The sequence below is a fragment of the Geotrypetes seraphini genome, chromosome 8 (genome assembly GCF_902459505.1).
Source record: "Geotrypetes seraphini chromosome 8, aGeoSer1.1, whole genome shotgun sequence".
NCBI lineage: Eukaryota > Metazoa > Chordata > Amphibia > Gymnophiona > Dermophiidae > Geotrypetes > Geotrypetes seraphini.
Window position 1 is genome coordinate 15,094,529 of NC_047091.1, and position 18,569 is coordinate 15,113,097.

General features: G+C 48.7%; 1 protein-coding gene across 1 annotated transcript in view; it reads left to right on the plus strand.

The window, feature by feature from the left end:
- The window catches only part of PPP1R8 (protein phosphatase 1 regulatory subunit 8), a 39,594-nt gene extending 37,692 nt beyond the window's left edge, over positions 1–1,902 (plus strand). Inside the window, exon 7 of the mRNA XM_033953664.1 lies at positions 1,264–1,902. Coding sequence (XP_033809555.1) covers positions 1,264–1,617 — 354 coding nt within the window. The 3' untranslated portion in view covers positions 1,618–1,902. The remainder of the gene's footprint in view (positions 1–1,263) is intronic.
- Positions 1,903–18,569: the final 16,667 nt, after the last annotated feature.

Sequence of the window (18,569 nt, forward strand, 5' to 3'; positions counted from 1 at the left end):
TGAGGTTCGCCAGCCACTGTAGCGAACCTCGCAAGCCGCTCTCCACCTCCGTGCAGAAGGAGTCGCCGTGTCACCTCCCGCCCTCACTTGCCGCTGCCGCCGCTGATCCTCCTCTTCAGAGTAGCCTGCGATCGTGGCTGGCTTTAAAGAACCTCGCAGGCCGCTCTCCAGCTTAAGTAGCACGCTCCCTCTGACGCACGGGATCGCGTCAGAGGGAACGTGCTACCGAGTTGGAGAGCAGCCTGCGAGGTTCGCTAAAGCCGGCCACCACGATTGCAGGCTGCTTTGGTGAAGAGGAGCAGGCCAGAAGACGCCTGTATGTTGGGAGGGTAAGAAGGGAATCAATACCGGGAGCCAGGGGGAAAGGGAAAGGGGGCTGCTTTGGGGGGAGGGGTGTGCTGGGGGAGACAGAAGGGGCCATGGATAGGGAGAGGGAAAGGGGGCTGCTTTGGGGGGAGGTGTGCTGGGGACAGACAGCTTTGCTCGGGGGGGGGGGAAGACAGAAGAGGGCCATGGAGAGACAGTTAGGGAGAGGGAAAGGGGCCTGCTTTGGGGGGGAGGTGTGTCCTGAGGGCAGACAGCTTTGCTCAGGGAGGGAGGGGGGAGACAGAAGGATACAGACAGCGGCAAAGGAGAGAGAGAGATAAAGAAACACAGACAGACACATCTATTCTAGCACCCATTAATGTAACGACTAGTACTGTATTAAGGATATAATGTAAAGTGTCTTGCGTTTGATATACCACTCTTTTTCTGTGATACAACCAAAGCAGTTTACATTTTTTATATATAGGCACTTTTTGTTCCTAATTGGCTTGCAATCTAAGTTAATGTTGTATGTATGTATTTTTTTTATTTAAAATATTAACCACCTAATACCAAGGTGGCTTACAATAATATCCAATGTACCACTCCACTATCCTGCCAAGCTGTCACTCTCTGCCGAAAAAAAAATCATTGGTGAGCATATACAGGCTCTACTTCCACCGGCAGAGAGTGACAGCTTGGCAGGATAGTGGAGTGGTACATTGGATATTGTTTTGTGTTGTTTTTCCTCCATTCTTCTTTTTTCCATTTTGTTTGCAATAAATACATCCACAATCAAATAAAACAATATACAAAACAAACATTTAAAATAATCATCAGAAACAACAGAAAAAAAGAATCACCAGCTGGTTATGTCCGCTGTTGACGTGATGTTCAGGTAAGTGTTGTTGTTTTTTTTAAGACTGTCTAACACTCTTGCTTTTGCTCCTTGTGCAGAAAAAACGAATGGAAAGCTCTGGTTCCCTCGGCCTGGATGACTCAGTAGGAAGACGTATGCAGAACTTTCCTATGAGTGGTGGACTGTATGGTGGCCTACCTCCTACCCATAACGAATCAAGTAACCAAGTGCACAGTACACATGGGACTGCGCTTATTGGTGGGCTACCCATGCCTTTCCCGAACCTTGCCCCAGATGTTGACTTAACGCCCGTTGTGCCGCTGCCGGTCAGCATGACCCCTGCTCCAAACCCCAGTGGATTCAATGCTGAGGCTGTTAATGAGCCCAAGAAAAAGAAGTATGCCAAGGAGGCCTGGCCCGGCAAGAAACCGACCCCATCGCTGCTCATCTGAGATCCCTACAGAGACTGGAAGTCGTGCCACATCTGTTGGGGTTGGAACCAAATGTCCTAGCAAAAGATTGCTATTTTTTTTCTAAATGTCCATCAAAATATGTCTTCAAAATGTGTGTACAGGTCTGTGTCTGAAAAGAAAAGAGAAAATATACCTGTGCTCCTGTCTGTGCTTTTCAGCCAGATGTCTGATGCCCTCTTCTCTCAGTTTTTGGGACCTTTTGATTCAGTTTGTAGGACAGTGTGGAATGGTTCTTCCTCTTCTAACATAGACTGCAATTCATGACCTAAGACTTCACTCTCTTTAAGGATATGGGGGAGAGTTAGCAGCAGACTGCAGGCTCATTCTAGCTGAGGTACTCTGGTTTATTTTTGAAGGCTGAGGTAAAATACAAGCCCTTCTGCTGTGGGCAGATGCTCCTGTCTAGTGAAGTCACTTTATCTCTCACACCTCAGGTGTGACCTTGGGCAAGCCACTTAAGCACACATTGCCTCATTCTACATAAGTGGACCTGATTGATAACAGCAGTAGCTTCTTTGCACCCCCCATGTCAGAAATATACTGATAGGTCATCCCTTGAGGAAAAGTTGCATTAGGTTGGATTGTGTCCAGTGAAGGAAGTATAGAAATACAATATACCATAAACTATGTTTTGTATAAGTACTAGGATCAAATTTGAACAAAAAGGCGCTTTTATAGCTTCCACTTTGTATTTAATCTGTCTTCTAGTACAATAGATGCTTGCAAACCATGCAGAATGAATCCACTCCAGCTTTTGAATCCCGCCTCATTCAGTTTTTCCTTTTGAATGCGAGTCGGGAGTTTTTCTGATCTGCGTTGTTTTGTTTAATTTTTTTTTTTTTTTTTTAACTTTTTCATGGTGTTTTGAATGATTTTGGTGCTAAGAGCTCCACTAGTTCAAGGGTCCAGCTCTGCTTGTGTGGAGAAGAAGCAGACAGGCTAGTCCCTCTGTGGTACCTGTTGGCCAGCCTGGAGAAACCTTTTGGAGCTCGGGGTCTATTCCCCTTGTAGCATTACTCGCCTGCTGCATGACAGGGTCTTGAGCGCAGGCTGTCGGGCATCCATAGGGGTCTCACAAGATGCTGGCTGCGTTTCACCTTCTCACTGTTGGGTCTCCTGGGGTGTGAGGCTCAGTCAGACATCGGACAGACTGGCAATCTGAAGATTCAGTGCTGGATGAGTGCTCCGTTTTGAGGCAATAAATTCTTCTCCCAGATCCAGCTGCCTTTGGACCTGCGGCAGGATGCAGGGGGGTTTCTGCCTCTTCCCTTACGTTTTCCCAATTTTTGGTTAGTGTTTTTGAGCTGTTTTTTGTGCCAAAATGCTGCTGCGGCAACCATCTTGGATTTTTCAGGTTTTTTAAAAGTTCTTCAGAAGCTTCAAATCACCTTGTTTTGCCTCAAAACTGGCAAGGATGGAGTCCTTAGGCCCTTTTACCCCTAATTCGTGCCAGGTTTGTGCTGGATGGGCAACCAAAGAGTGTCCTTGTGGCATGGGCCGCATAGTACGTGAAGGAGAGGGCAGGAGCGGTCGGCTTAGCCTCCCCTTTGCTCTCTAGGGCTAAGCAACAGTCGGGGGTGGGGAGGGATCGTTGGTTGGGAATAAATCCCTTCCAGAGCCTTGGAATGGTGGTCATCTAAATGCAGAGGCTGGAATCATCTAAAGGAGACTGAGCTGCTTAACATGACATTTTTCCAAAATTTGTCAGTTTAATATGTGGGAGCCTTTTTGGATGGCCAAAATCCCCAAGGGGCATCTGGCAGTGCACTAGGAGGTGCACAAGGAGGCTGGGGATCCCAGGGCGCATCTACCTCAGTTTCAGAGGTTGGCCAGGATCTGGCGATCCTTTCCGAGGGAGACTCAGAAGATGAAGGGTGTGTTTCTATGCCCTTACTGTCACAGAGTGAGCCCTACCTCCCTGTTGGGAGATGAAGGGATGGCACCAGTGTCTGCCGGCTGTTCAGACACTTGGTTCCTGTTAGAACTTATCACTGACTCTCTGCAGGAGTTAAATTAGCCAAGACAATGGCTTGGCTGTATCCGATGGCACAGGAGTGTCAGCAGCTTTTCACTCAGTCCAAAGTAGATTCTTTGGTAGCACAGGTAGCCAAGCGCACTTCCCTGCCAAGTGAGGGGAGGTGTGGTCACAGAGTGGGTGTGAAAATTTTTTTTTTTTTAAAGACAGTTTGAAGTGCTGGCCTTGGGAATCAAAGCAGCTACAGCAGCTTCCTGTGTGATGTGCCTGTCATACCACATTGCTTAGTCTTGAGCTGGTGGAAGGTGAGCCTTTACTCCAGCTCCTATTAGCTGGTGTGGATTATGTAGCCGAAGCTCTCTATGACATCAGAGTCATGAGCAAAGTTTTGGCTTATTCGATCTCAGCCCACAGAATGTTCTGGATCAGGCAGTAGGTGGAAGATTCTGCATCTAAGGCTACCCTCAGCAAACTTCCTTTCAAGGGGCTGGACAATTTCACGATCAGCGTGGTAGAATGTCTGCTGACATCTCTACCTGACAGCAGCAGACCTTGAACCTCTAGAGGCTATAGGCAGTCTAATTTTCATGGCTCCAGGTGCTTTCATCAGTTCTCAGTAGGAGCTTCCTCTCTGAGATCATTCTAGGGATCCAGACAGAGATTCTCAGGACCCAGACTGAACCAGGCCTCCATTTTTATTCCACTACAACCTCCAAGAAAGCACATTTTATGTCAGGTCCGGAGCAGTTACCCTGAAGGTAGGGGGCAGCTCTCAGATTATGCAGAGGCCTGGGTGCAGATCTCTTCATGACCATTGGATACTGGAGATCATTCAGAGCGATTGCAAGCTTGAATTCACCCAGCTCTTGACGGACTGGTTTTTGGTCTTCCCTGTGGAACAACCAAAGAAAGCAAGCAAGGTCATGGCTACAGTTTAGAGCAGGGGTGGGCAACTCTGGCCTCTAAACCAGGGTGGGCAACTCCGGTCCTCGAGGGCCAGAATCCAGTCGGGTTTTCAGGATTTCTCCAATGAATATGCATTGAAAGCAGTGCATGCAAATATATCTCATGCATATTCATTGGGGAAATCCTGAAAACCCGACTGGATTCTGGCTCTCGAGGACCAGAGTTGCCCACCCTGGTTTAGAGGCTGTTGGATATTCAGGCCGAAGATTCGGGCTCAGGCAGATACTCCATATACTTTGTCGTGCCCAAGAAAGGCTCAGATGATTTGAGACCCATTCTGGATCGATGCAGCACTGAAAATTTTGCACTTTCGCATATAGACTGTACGATCAGTCATAGTAGCTATAGCGCCAGGGGAATCTCTGGCCTCTCTGGATTTGACAGATGGCTACCTGCACATTCCCATATTTCCAGACCCACAGACATTTCTTGAGATTTTAGTTCATGGAAAACCATTACCATTTCTCGGCCCTTCCCTTTGGGCTAGTGACAACACCTCACATGTTCACCGAAGTGATTGTGGTGACAGCTGCTCATCTGCGCAAGATGGGCTTGCAGGTTCATCTGTACCTGGATGACTGACTGATCAGAGCTCCGTCATTCCCAGAAGGAGAACAAGCAGTGGCTCACATGGTCCGGGTTTTGCAGAGCCTGTATTGGATAGTGAATTTCTGAAAAAGCCAACTAGTTCCGTTCCAATCCCTGGAATACCTGGGGGTCCTCTTCATCACAGCAGAAGGTCATGTTTATTTACCAGAGGCACGCAGACAGAAATTTTGCTCTCAGATAATGAGATTGGTGGCCAAACCAGCTCCATCCGTTTGGCATTACCTTCAAGTGCTAGCCTCCATTGCAGCCACAATAGATGTGGTCCCCTGGGCGAAGGCTCACATGTGTCCTCTCCAGAACCCATTGCTATCACAATGGTCTTCTCAGTCAGACTCCCTGCAGATGTTTCTGCCATGGACGCCGGAAGCCCGGGGCAATATGGCCTAGTGGCTTTGCACACAGCTGTTGTCAAGGGGTGTGCCCCTGGAATAGTCTCGTGGGTAATTTTGACAACGGATGCCAGCCTATTCAGCTGAGGGATTGAGTGCAATGGACACCTGATCCAGGGGTGTTGATCAACCTCCCAAAGGAAGCAATTGGTCAACAGATTAGAAATTCAAGCCATTCGACTGGCATTGCAGAGACTGCAGAAGTCTGGAAGCTGTTTGAGTCTTCTCGGACAATGCTACATTGGCGGCGTATGTCAGTCATCAGAGAGGCATCAGGCTTAAAAGCTGAGTCTGGAATAATGAATGATACGGGGACAAATTTATTCCCTGTCCCCACAGGAACAGTCTCCATCCCTGTCCTGTCCCTGTGAGTTCTGTCCCTGCCCCATTCCTGCAAGCTCTGTCCTCATCTGCACAAGCTTCAAACATTTATGATTTTAAAGTGTTTGTGGCTTGTGCAGATGAGGACAGAGCTTACAAGGATGGGGAAAGAACAGGATGGGGCTGGGACAAATTCATCCTCATGTCATTCTCTGATCTAGAAGCTCACTTTACTGTTCAGGTGGGCAGAGCTTCATCTTCAGGCCTTCTCAGAGGCACATATAGCAGGAGTGGACAATGTCCAAGCTGATTTCCTCAGAGATGCTTGATCTGGCAAGTGGATGCTGTCTGCAGCAACCTTCCAAACCATTGTTCGTCACTGGAGTTGCCCAACTTTCGATCTGATGGTGATAGCAAGAAACAGGAAGGTAGGTTTTTCAGTCAAAGATCTGAGCCTGGAAGCACAGGTCTGGATACTCTGGTCCAGCCATGACCCAAGTGTACAAGTGTGAGCTCTTGTACATGTTTCCTCCATGACCCAATGATAGGCTAGATTCGCCATAGGATTGCAAACCATCAGAGAATAGTCATTCTCATGGGTCCAGATTGGCTGCGCAGACCATGGTATGCAGACCCAATGCATCTTCAGACAGATGCAAGTCTCATACTGCGAGTACAGCCAGACCTTTTTTCTCAGGGACCAATGGTCATAGAAGATCTGGATTGCTTTGTTCTTATGGCATGGCTCTTGAGCGTTAGCGCACAAGGAAATCTCATAGGTAGTCTTGCTACCAAAAAGCCCACAATGGTCTCTGCTTATGCTAAGGCATGGGAAACTTTCCAGTGCTGGTGCATTAAGGAACAGGAGGAACCTCTGATTTCTGTGGTGTTAGCCTTCCTCCAGTCTGACCTTGACAAGGGGTTTACAGTGGAATCCCTCAGAGTCCAAGTGGTGAGACTGTTTTGTTTCAGGGCTTGAGATCAAAAGGCTTTGTTGGTGTCTTATCCGGACATATCCAGATTCCTAAAGGGAGCACTGCATCTCGGGCCCCCGGTAAAACACCTTTTCCCTTCATGGAACTTTAACATGGTTTTATGAGGCCTCAGCCATGCTCCATACAAGCCGCTGAAGGAAGAGTCCTTGATGGATCTGACACTCAAGACTGTCTTGTGGCCATTTTCTTAGTGAGAAGAGTCTCGGAGCTAAATGCTCTTTCTTGCAGAGAGCTTTTCCTCAAATTCAGAGACTGGAGTTTCTTTGCACACTGTTCCATCCTTTTTGCCAAAGGTTGTTTCAGCTTTCCATGTCAATCAAGAAGTCAGATTGCTGGCGTTCCACTCCACAGGTTCTAAGAAGGACCAGATTATGAAAAAGTTGGATGTGAGAAGAGTGCTTCTCTGATATCTTGAGGTCACCAGTGAGTTCAGACTAACTGACCATCTTTTTGTGCTTATCAGTCTGGCTGGATGCAGCGCACCAGCCTCCAAGGCCACAATTTCTGGATGGATCCGGAGGTCTCTCTTGTCAGAAGAGAGTCACCAGTTTCTGTAAAGGCACATTCAACTAGAAGTGTGACTTCTTCATGGGCGGAAGCTCGGGTGGTCTCCCCCGATAATATTTGTAGGGCAGAAACTTGGTCCACTCTACATACATTTTCCAAGTTTTTACAGAGTAGATTTCTGGGACTACTTTTCTGTGTTCCATCCATCCAGAATGACATGCCTATTGCTCTAGAAAAGAGATTAAGTTCTTACCATGCTAATATATTTTCTAGTAGATAGGTGTGTTATTCTAGAGCCCCACCCTGTCAGTTATCTCCTGCGCCTGCCTATTGTCTTAATCAGAAAGTTCATGTCCAAACTGAAATTTGGATGTCAGAGCTTAAAGGAATAAAGAATAATCTATTGCTGTATCGCATTGGGGTAATATTTGAGCTCCATAAATGTTTCTGTTTGGCATGATTGTTCTCTGAAAATATAATAACCATGTTAAACATTACCATTAAATGGGTGAAACATCAAAACAGAATTGTAGTTCGTGGAATTTCCCCATACACCTCCTTCTATATGGGGCTATTACCTGCTTTGGTACAAACTGAAGAGGGTAGCAGAGCCCTCTTCTGAAGGAGGAGGGATTCAAAAGCTGGAGTGGATCCCTTCTGCATGGCTCACAAACACTGGGATATTTAACCATCCATCCAGAATGGCACACCTATTTGCTAGAAAAGATATTAGCAAGGTAAGAACCTAATCTTTTTAGGCTGCCTGTATACCTTGGTATACTTCATCCTTCTGCTCATAGCTGGTAAGAAATTTCTAGAGGTCCAATAATTCACAAGATCATTTCTGACATTTTGGGGAATCGCATCTGTAGAGATTTAAAAATTCCTCAGTGTGGCTGAGATAAATCTAAATAAATACATTTTTTCCATGGGTTACTGCAATAGTACTCAAAACACTATATCCTTCTATTTTAAGGAGAACAGGTTCCTAAGAGGATATTTGTCAAAAGTAGTATTTGATTTCTCAGACCAGCATTAAGGATTTCTACCACAGATACAGGGATTTACTTTTATTTTCTTAGCTAGAAACTCTGTTAAAATGGGCAAAAGGGTAGGAGGCATCGTTCTGTGTTCCTGTTATCTGAGCTGGTTTGCTCTAATTTTATGGAACACCTAAGTTCCTGAATGGATCACATTCTGTAGACTTGACTGTAACCTCAGCATCGGAATAGGGGACACTGGCATATTGTCATAGCTTTAATGGTGATCTGTAAGTTAATGTCTTTGTAGCAGCCCTGGCAGATTATTCAGAGCTCACTCTCCCCTTCTGAACTTTGCGTGGTTGGTTCATTGCGTCAGGTGTCTGATTTGGCCATTGCTGCACATGCTGTGTTGCACAGGAGACATGAGTTTGTGCCTTTGTTCAATTCCCTCCGCACCAGCTTTGAGCCTGAATATGGCCGCAGCGTTGCCATGCTGCTCATCAGTCTCCAGCTCGCCTGAAGGACTAAGATGGCGGAAGGGAGATGCTACAGATCGGTGCAGGGAAAGGTTTTCAGGCCTTGTTGGTCTGAACACCAACACAGAATGGAAAATCACATTGACGGGTCAATTTTTGTGCAGGTAGACAGCTAAATTGCTGACAGTTTCCTCCTTCACCCTAAGCTCTTTATGGCCTGGGTATTTTTATCTATGGCAGAATGGGATATGGTTAGGTGATAAAGAGAAGGGGATTACATGCTGAGCTTTCATTTTGAAAGCCTTTGCTTTCTGCAGCTACATTTGCACCTGCTTCAAAGCAATAATATTCAAGTAATAAGTACCTTCTATGTGCTGCCTACCTTCTTTGTAAAGAGAAACCTTATTTTGGGGGGGGGGCATTTTGCCTTTGAAAATTAGCTTGCAGGCCTGCAATGCCCACCATCGGTCTCCAATCTGTTCCATAAAAGTAAAGAAAGACTGAACCAAGCAGAAGAGAAGGCAGGTGTTTGCTTGGGCTCTTCTTGGTACAGATGTGACTTGGCGTGAAAAACTGTGTTGTTGCTTTTTTTTTCTTATAAAGGGGTTGATGCTGAAAGTTACCGCAGGCTCGTGTTCCATTAACGAGTGTTCTACGTGCATGGTACTGGATGCATGATGCAGAATGGGGTTCACTGAGGCAGTTGACTCGCAAGGTGCATGTTGGGGTACACTATATTAAAATAAATTGTACTGGGGCCATTAGATATTCTTCAGCAATGTATAGAAATAAACAGGATTTTAATACATGCAGAATGCAAGAAGGTCACCAAGTCTATGGCAGTGTAGAAGGATTAGGAGGATTTAATAATTATTTTTTAAGGTTATGCAGTCAATTTTTTTTCTTTTTTTTTTCTATGACCATATACCTGTAATTTTAAAATGACAGAATGGAAGTAACAACTGTATGCATGTCCAAAGAAAATTTTTTTTTAAAAATCCCAAACAACCCAGCACCCATCTTTTTTTTTTTTTTTTTTTCATAAATATTAGACTTTCAACAGTTTTCTTTGCAAGAAATTTTTGTGAGGCTAATATTTAAGCACAGAACAACATTCCAGTTCATGCACGAATGTGCATGGACACTTTGTGTTTTCTTCGGACATGTGCGCAGTGAAGCTGCAGATCCTTTGTGTACATTTTAGGCAGGCTTTTACTGATTAGCTGCAAGTTCTGCACACTTTGAATTTGCTTCTTGGGTTACTGCATTGCCTGGAAATATTTGTTTCCACTAATCTTATCCCAGGACAAGCAGGCATGATATTCTCACATGTGGGTGACGTCATCTACGGAGCCCCGGCGCGGACAGCTTTTCAAGCAAACTTGCTAGAAGTTTCAAGTTTGCACACTGCACCACGCATGTGCGTGCCTTCTGCCCACTAGAGGGCGCATCCCACCTCGTGGTCCCCAGTTCAAATTTTTCCGCGGAGCAAGAAAGCCCTGTGGATCTGAGCTCCAGTGTTTTTGCCTTCTAGCTGCCGCGTTTAGTTTGTTTATTGATCGGATTAATCGCGGTGCTGCTTTATTTTTCGTCCGTCTTACAAAAAAAAAAAAAAAAAAAAATAATAATTGTTTTTCGTTGGGCTCCGGGGGCTCCCGGAAGCCTGAGCCGGGGAACGTCGGTCGTTCCCGGCCTTCTTCTTTTTCTCGTCGATGTCCCGTCCTGTTACGGGATTCAAGAAATGCAGCCGGTGTGAGAGACTACTCTCCATCACCGACCCTCACCGGTGGTGCATTGTCTGTCTTGGGCCCGAACATCCAACAGCCTCGTGTGATCGCTGTGCTACCTTCCAGAACAGGGCCCTCCGTCGCCGTAAGGCCAGAATGGCGGAATTGTTCGCCGTCGACGCGCCGCCCAAGGCCTCGACGTCGGCCCCGGCTTCGGCCCCGGCCTTGACCTCGGCCTCGGCGTCCTCGGGGGCCTCGGCGTCGCCTCGGCCCTCATCTTCGAAGCCGTCGTCATCGAAGCCAGCTTCGGGTAAGTCCTCTGTTCCATCCCCTTCAGCAAAGAAGCCATCCTCGAGTCAGGCCAAAGCGGGTGGGTCGACCCCGGCCCCGCATCGGACCTCGACTCCGCACACCCCGAGGGAATACTCGAGACCGAGGTCGCCCTCCAGGGAGTGTGCCCCGGACTCGGAACTCCCCACCTTCGTGGGGATTCCGGCCTTCCAGGATCTCCTTCGAGCCTTGATCTCATCGGAGCTGTCGGGAGCCCTGGAAGTGCTGCAGCGTGCTGCGGGCCCGGCGACGTCGACCTCGGCCGGGGCGCCCTCGGCCTCGGAGGCCCCGGTCTCGGCTCCCTCGACCTCGGGAGCCCCGGCCTCGGCGACCTCGGTCTCGGGTATTGCGGCCCCGTCCACCTCGGTCTCGGCCCCGCCCCGGACCTCGACCTCGGGGGAGCCTCCTGAGCGCAGTGTCCGCCCAAAAGAAAAGTTCCGCAGAGTGCGCCGACTTTCCTCCTCGGCTTCGGGATCTTCCCCGGACGCCTCGCCCTCGAGGCGACCTCGGACGAGGCGCCGATCGAGGAAGCCTAAGCGACCCCGGGGCTCGCCTCGGCGCGATCGTTCCTCGTCGTTCGGGGGCGAGGCGCTGCAGGTGTCGGAGTTGCGCCTCGATAATCCGAGGCTCCTCCGCTCACCTCGGGGAAAGTCTTCCCGCGCCGCCTCGCCGAGGAAACGGGAGAGGACCCCACGGACCCCGGGATCCTCCCCCAGGGACTCCCCTAGGAGGATGATTTCACCCTCCCCCTCGAGGGCCGTGGAGAGAGGATCCTGGGATTCAGGATCGGTTAGGAATCCTCAGTATTCCCATGAGGCCTCCCCCCGCTCCTCGGTGGGACGGTCGAGAACCCCGTCCCCCCAGGCTAGGCCGTCCTCCTTCTCATCTTTTGTCCAGGACATGGCCCAAGCCCTGGGGATTGACCTGATGGTAGGTTCCAAATATTCCAAAGAATTTCTAGAGGAACAGGACCTTCCCACTCCCCCTAGAGAGGTACCTAGACTCCCTCTCAACAGTGTCCTCCTGCAGACCTGGCTGAAGAACTTGTCGAGCCCTCTTACAGGCACGTCTGTCCCGTCAAAAATGGAATCAAAGTATAGGACGATTCCCCCGAAAGGGTTTGATAAGGCGCAGCTCTCCCACCAGTCCCTCCTGGTGGAATCTGCCCTTAAAAAATCACAGCCCTCACGGGTTTCTGCGGCGGTTCCACCCGGCAGGGAGGGGCGGACCCTGGACAAGTTTGGCCGTCGCCTCTATTCAAACACTCTGATGGCCACCAGAGTTCTAAATTACTCCTTCACCTTTTCCTCCTACTTGCGTGGGATGGTGAAGGACCTTCCTCAATATCGGAACTCGTTACCGGACTCCAAAAGAGCAGGATTCGATAAGTTTATGTCCAACCTGTCTCAATTGCGGTTGTACCTTTTCCATTCAGTGTACGACACCTTTGAGCTGGTTTCGAGGGTGTCGGCCCTCGCAGTGGCCATGCGCCGCTTGGCCTGGCTTCGCACCCTCGACATGGACCCAAACCTGCAGGAACGTCTTGCAGACCTGCCCTGTGTGGGGTCCGAGTTATTTGACGAGTCTTTGGAGGCGGCGACCAAACGGTTGTCGGAACAGGAACGCTCTTTAGCATCCCTGGTCCGCCCCAAACCTAGGCCCCCGCCACAGAAACCTTTCCGGCCTCCGCCGCGCCGGTACCCCCCAGAAGTCGACCCCGTCCTTCTCAAGACCGCCTCCGAGACGTTCGTCTCAACGAGGCAGAGGGGGACAAACCCAAGCCCCGGCGCAGGGCCCTTCTAAGCCCGCGCCTTCCTTTTGACGGGCTGAGCGGACGGGGCGGGTTCCCCTCCGCACCTTCACCAGAACCCCTTCCTATCGGGGGGCGTCTTCGGTCCTTCCGGAAGGCATGGACCGCGATTACCTCAGACGCTTGGGTGCTCCGGATCGTCTCCGAAGGCTACTCGCTCAATTTTGTGTCCTCACCACCGGACAGTCCCCCAAGTTTAGCCTGGTGCAACCGGTCGCAACTACCGACCCTTCTGACCGAAGCCAAAGCTCTCCTGAAGCTTCGGGCGGTCGAGCCGGTCCCCAAGGACCAGTGGGGGACGGGATTTTACTCCCGTTACTTTTTGGTCCCAAAAAAGACCGGGGACATGCGCCCCATACTCGACCTCAGGAAGCTCAACAAATGCCTGGCCAGGGAGAAATTTCGAATGCTATCTCTCCCGGTCTTGTATCCTCTCTTGGAGGAAGGGGACTGGATGTGCTCCCTCGACTTGAAGGAAGCATATACCCATGTCCCGGTGCACCCCACCTGCCGAAAATTCTTACGATTCCAGGTGGGAGACCTACACCTCCAGTACAGAGTCCTGCCCTTCGGCCTGGCCGCGTCCCCACGAGTATTCACGAAGTGCATGGTAGTAGTGGCGGCAGCCCTGAGGTCTCGCGGGCTCCACGTGTTCCCTTACCTGGACGACTGGCTCATCAAAGCCCCGACCAGGGAGGAGGTTATCTCAGCGACCCGACAGTCTATTGCCTTCCTGCAAACCCTCGGATTCGAGATAAACTTTCCAAAGTCTCAGTTGAGGCCGGCTCAGTCTCTTCAATTCATAGGTGCGGTGCTGGACACGGTGCGCCTGCGCTCCTACCTTCCGACCCAACGGTTGGAAGTCTTGGTACGGATGAGCCGCCAGGTCTCTCAACTACCAAGGGTGTCGGCCAAGCGCATGATGATGCTGCTCGGCCATATGGCCTCGACGGTACACGTCACGCCATTTGCGAGGCTGCATCTGAGGATCCCTCAGTATACACTCGCATCACAATGGCGCCAGGAGTGCGATCCGGAGTCGCGCCTCATTTCGGTGACTCCGCTTTTGCGGAAATCGCTAAGTTGGTGGACAGACTCTTCAAATCTGTCCACGGGACTAATGTTTCGCACTCCCCCATTTCGCAAGGTTCTGACCACGGACTCCTCGGACTACGCGTGGGGAGCCCACCTCGACGGTCTTCGCACACAGGGCCTGTGGTCGGCGGAGGACCGTCGCTGTCACATCAACGTGCTAGAGCTTCGGGCCATCTTCCTAGCACTTCGAGCCTTCGTTCACGTAGTACAGGACCAGGTGGTCCTCGTCCGCACGGACAACCAAGTAGCAATGTACTATGTGAACAAACAGGGGGGAACGGGGTCGTGGCCCCTCTGCTCCGAGGCCCTTCGCCTCTGGGAGTGGGCGGCCTCCCGGAACATCTTCCTCCGGGCGGTCTACATCCAGGGGGAACTGAATTGTCTGGCGGACAAACTCAGTCGACTCCTGCAACCCCACGAGTGGACTCTACACTCAGCAGTTCTGCACGAGGTCTTCGCTCGCTGGGGAACGCCACAGGTAGATCTGTTCGCCTCTCCGGAGGCACACAAACTACCACTATATTGTTCTCGGATGTACTCGCGGGATCGTCTGGAGGCGGATGCCTTCCTTCTCGATTGGGACGGGAAGTTCCTCTATGCATTCCCTCCTTTCCCTCTGATCATGCGAACGTTGGTACACCTCAGATCGTCCACGGCCACGATGATTCTCATAGCTCCTCGGTGGCCGCGTCAGAACTGGTTCTCCCTACTGCTCCAACTCAGCGCCAGGGAACCCCTTCTTCTGCCTGTCGGTCCTTCTCTGCTATCTCAGAATCAAGGATCCATGTTACATCCCAATCTGCAGTCATTGCACCTGACAGCTTGGTTTCTTGTTCCCTGACCCCTCCGGACCTGTCTCAATCAGTGAGGGAAGTGCTGGAAGCCTCCCGCAAGATCTCGACGAGGCTTTGCTATTCGCAGAAATGGACCAGGTTTTCCACCTGGTGCTCTTCTTTCCTCCTGGACCCGGTATCGGCCCCGGTACCCTCGGTTCTGGACTACTTATTCCATTTGTCGCGCTCTGGCCTGAAAACCACTTCGGTGCGTGTCCATCTTAGTGCGATTTCCGCCTTCCACCAACACCTGGATGGACGCCCTCTGTCTCTCCATCCCTTGGTGACACGCTTCATGAAAGGATTACTCAGGGTTTGTCCCCCGCTCAAACCTCCCCCAGTCGTATGGAATTTGAATGTGGTTTTAGCTCAACTGATGAAACCACCCTTTGAGCCACTCAACAAGTCCCTCTTGAAATTTCTGACTTGGAAGGTGGTGTTTCTGATTGCCCTCACCTCCGCTAGGCGGATTGGGGAACTACAAGCCTTGGTTGCGGACCCACCCTTCACCGTATTCCATCATGACAAGGTGGTCCTCCGCACCCATCCTAAGTTTGTCCCGAAGGTTGTTTCTGATTTCCACCTCAATCAGTCCATTGTCCTTCCTGTGTTCTTCCCTAAGCCCCACTCCCATCCTGGCGAGACGGCGCTTCACACGCTTGACTGTAAGAGGGCGTTGGCATTTTACCTTCAACGCACCAAGTCCCATCGGAAGGTCCCGCAATTATTCTTGTCCTTCGATCCCAATCGATTAGGGCACCCAGTTTCCAAGCGCACTCTGTCTAACTGGTTGGCGGCGTGCATCTCCCTTTGCTATACTCAGGCTGGCCTTCCTCCCCCGGGTCGAGTCACGGGGCACAAGGTCCGAGCAATGGCAGCTTCGATAGCCTTCCTCCGTTCCACCCCGATGGAAGACATATGTAAGGCTGCCACTTGGTCTTCGGTTCATACATTCACCTCTCACTACTGTCTGGACACTCTGTCCAGGAGTGACGGCCGGTTTGGCCAGTCAGTTTTACAAAATCTGTTTTCTTAAAATTGCCATCCTCCCACCTGCCCTTTTTGGTTTGGCTTGGAGGTCACCCACATGTGAGAATATCATGCCTGCTTGTCCTGGGATAAAGCACAGTTACTTACCGTAACAGGTGTTATCCAGGGACAGCAGGCATATATTCTCACAACCCGCCCACCTCCCCGGGGATGGCTTCTAAGCTAGTTATGGAACTGAGGACCACGAGGTGGGATGCGCCCTCTAGTGGGCAGAAGGCACGCACATGCGTGGTGCAGTGTGCAAACTTGAAACTTCTAGCAAGTTTGCTTGAAAAGCTGTCCGCGCCGGGGCTCCGTAGATGACGTCACCCACATGTGAGAATATATGCCTGCTGTCCCTGGATAACACCTGTTACGGTAAGTAACTGTGCTTTTTGGTAGAAGCTGCATGCTCAGCTATCAATGCATGGCTCTACCATGTGACTTTCTGCATCGACCTTGAAACAAGTTGGGGGAATAGCTCACTAAGCTGCAGCTCCTGTGCTTGTGTAGTATACTGGTATTTTCTCCAGTAGACTGGGCCCGAACGAAAAGCCTTAGGTCTAGAAATTTCAGCAAAATAAATTTATCTGATAGCAGATCCTAAGCCTTTATTTTTAAAATGATTTTTCTGACTGTTTTTATTAACCCCCCCCCCTTCTTTCAAACAGTACTGGAGCCCTCTTGAACTTCCCATCTTCAGAGACTGAGGTTTTTTTTAAAAAAATTTAAAACTAGTAAGGCCCACATGCTGCATTATTTTGGATATGTTTTGCAGCTTTCTCTTAGCAGCTGGTAATTCCTTGAACCCTCAAGTGAGTGATCTCTGGTACCATTTCTCTCTGAATATTTTTTAGTCAGAGTTCAAAACCCTTTCCCTTTCTAGAGAACCATGTAAATGACATTTTACCTGCTGTCATCTTAAGTTTGCAGACTGTGGGCAGTGATATCCTCCTATCTGTTACTTGGCAATGTGGCATCCCACATACTCTCTGATCTTTTCAATGCGCAGAATGGGCAGTGCTGCCCTCATTCCTTCCACAGTACATGCTGGGAGTGTGAGAGCTATGTTGTACAATCCCGCTGTACTCCGGGACAAGTGGGTTATGCATCATCCCATGTTGCAAAACTCCTCGTAGGAAGCCTCATCTACATATTTTTTTAGACCCTCCCCTTTTACCTTCAGGATCCAGTTGCTCTCCTACAAGCGAGATGGTAGGAGCTAGTCTTTTCTGCTTGTGTTTATGCGCGAACTATATTATGGCACTTGCTGAAGGGTTCTTATTTGCTGGTGTCCCACCCATTGCATTGTACCTGTTGTCTTTTGCAGCAGAGAAATGGCTAAGTCGTTAACATTACCATTCATTTCGGAGCTGAAGGTGGGATTTATATTTTTACATTTCTGAAAAACTCAACTATTTCAAAGTTATTTGTGTTCATTTTTAGTATTGCCTTTTTTCCTCCAAAACTGAATGGCAGTGTGTATTTGGCTATTTGGGGCCTTTAATAGATGGGATGTCTAGCATTGCCTGTTTTAGGCTACTTCAGATCCTAGATTTGAAGGAGTTGGCCATTTTCTGATGTATGTCAGGAAGTGTACCAAGAATCAGAAAAAAATGTTTTAAAACAATGGTCATTAAAGCAATTATGGGTCCATTTTCCATTACAGGGATACTGGATTTATTATTATTATTTTACAGGTTGTGACACCTTGTATATTGGCCCACTTATGAATTATGGCAGTAATGTAAGCATTTTTCCAGGTCACATTGGGCTTTTACCAGATGTCACAAGGAATGCCTGCATTGTTTTAGAAGGAAATGTAAAACTCAGTAGCCAGCCAGAGAAGTAGGCATGCAGGTGTGTTGCAAGAAGTACTGGCAAAATGTCATCCTCATTTGTGTATCTGGAACTATCTCCTTTCTCTAAAGGGAAAAGTGGATTATGTTAAGGATAACATTCTTGAATGTGACCTATGCATCTGTTGTTGCACTGTACCCCCTCCCTCCACCCAAAAAAGAAGCAAGAACATTTTTCACATATATGCATATGAAAAGAATTGAGAGATGTCCCATACAATGCACAAAATGTAAATACGAGAGTGTAGAATTCCAGATAGTAGAGCCAACCTCAGTGGGATCAATTATTTATCCTACAATGCACTGTATCTGAATAATCTGTTTTTGTGATTCATATAAAAGAAGGGTGTCAGTGCTTGATGATCGGAAACGCAAATGACTAGAAAAGTCACAGATTTAATATAACTGCAATGTCAAAGAATCCCAACATCAGACTGGTATTTGTTACTAGTATGATTCTGAAAAGCTTCACAGGACTAAACAAAATATTAGCATACACTCTCTTTTTTATCTTCAAGTCCATCAGTTTTTAATCCTCTTAACTTTTTATTTCCGAGGTGTATCTCCTTCTGCACTGGGTCCACAAACAATTCAACATGGCCTGTGACCGCATCAAAGATGTTTTCTTCTCCTGAAGGTTTTGCACTATCGCTACCACTATCATTAGCCCCTAGTGCAGTGTCTCTCGAACCTTTTTAGCTCCAGCACACTAAACGGAGCAAATGTTTTTCACGGCACATGATGATTGAAATGATAAAATTGCAAAACCAACAAAAAATTGAATTTGAGAGTTATTTATTTAAAGTATGTATGGGTAACTGTAACAACGGTGAAACTAAATTAGATAGAATTGCTAATCAATGCAATGGATGTGCTTGTTTTTGCGTGCAAATTAACTCAAAACAGCTCAGTAGTTGACAAGCAAACATGCATTTTATCATCCATCATCTGCAGTTGTTCTCTTTTTTTCGATTTAATTTGTCAGAGCTGAAAATCCAAGTTTGCAAAGATAAGACGATTCAAATGG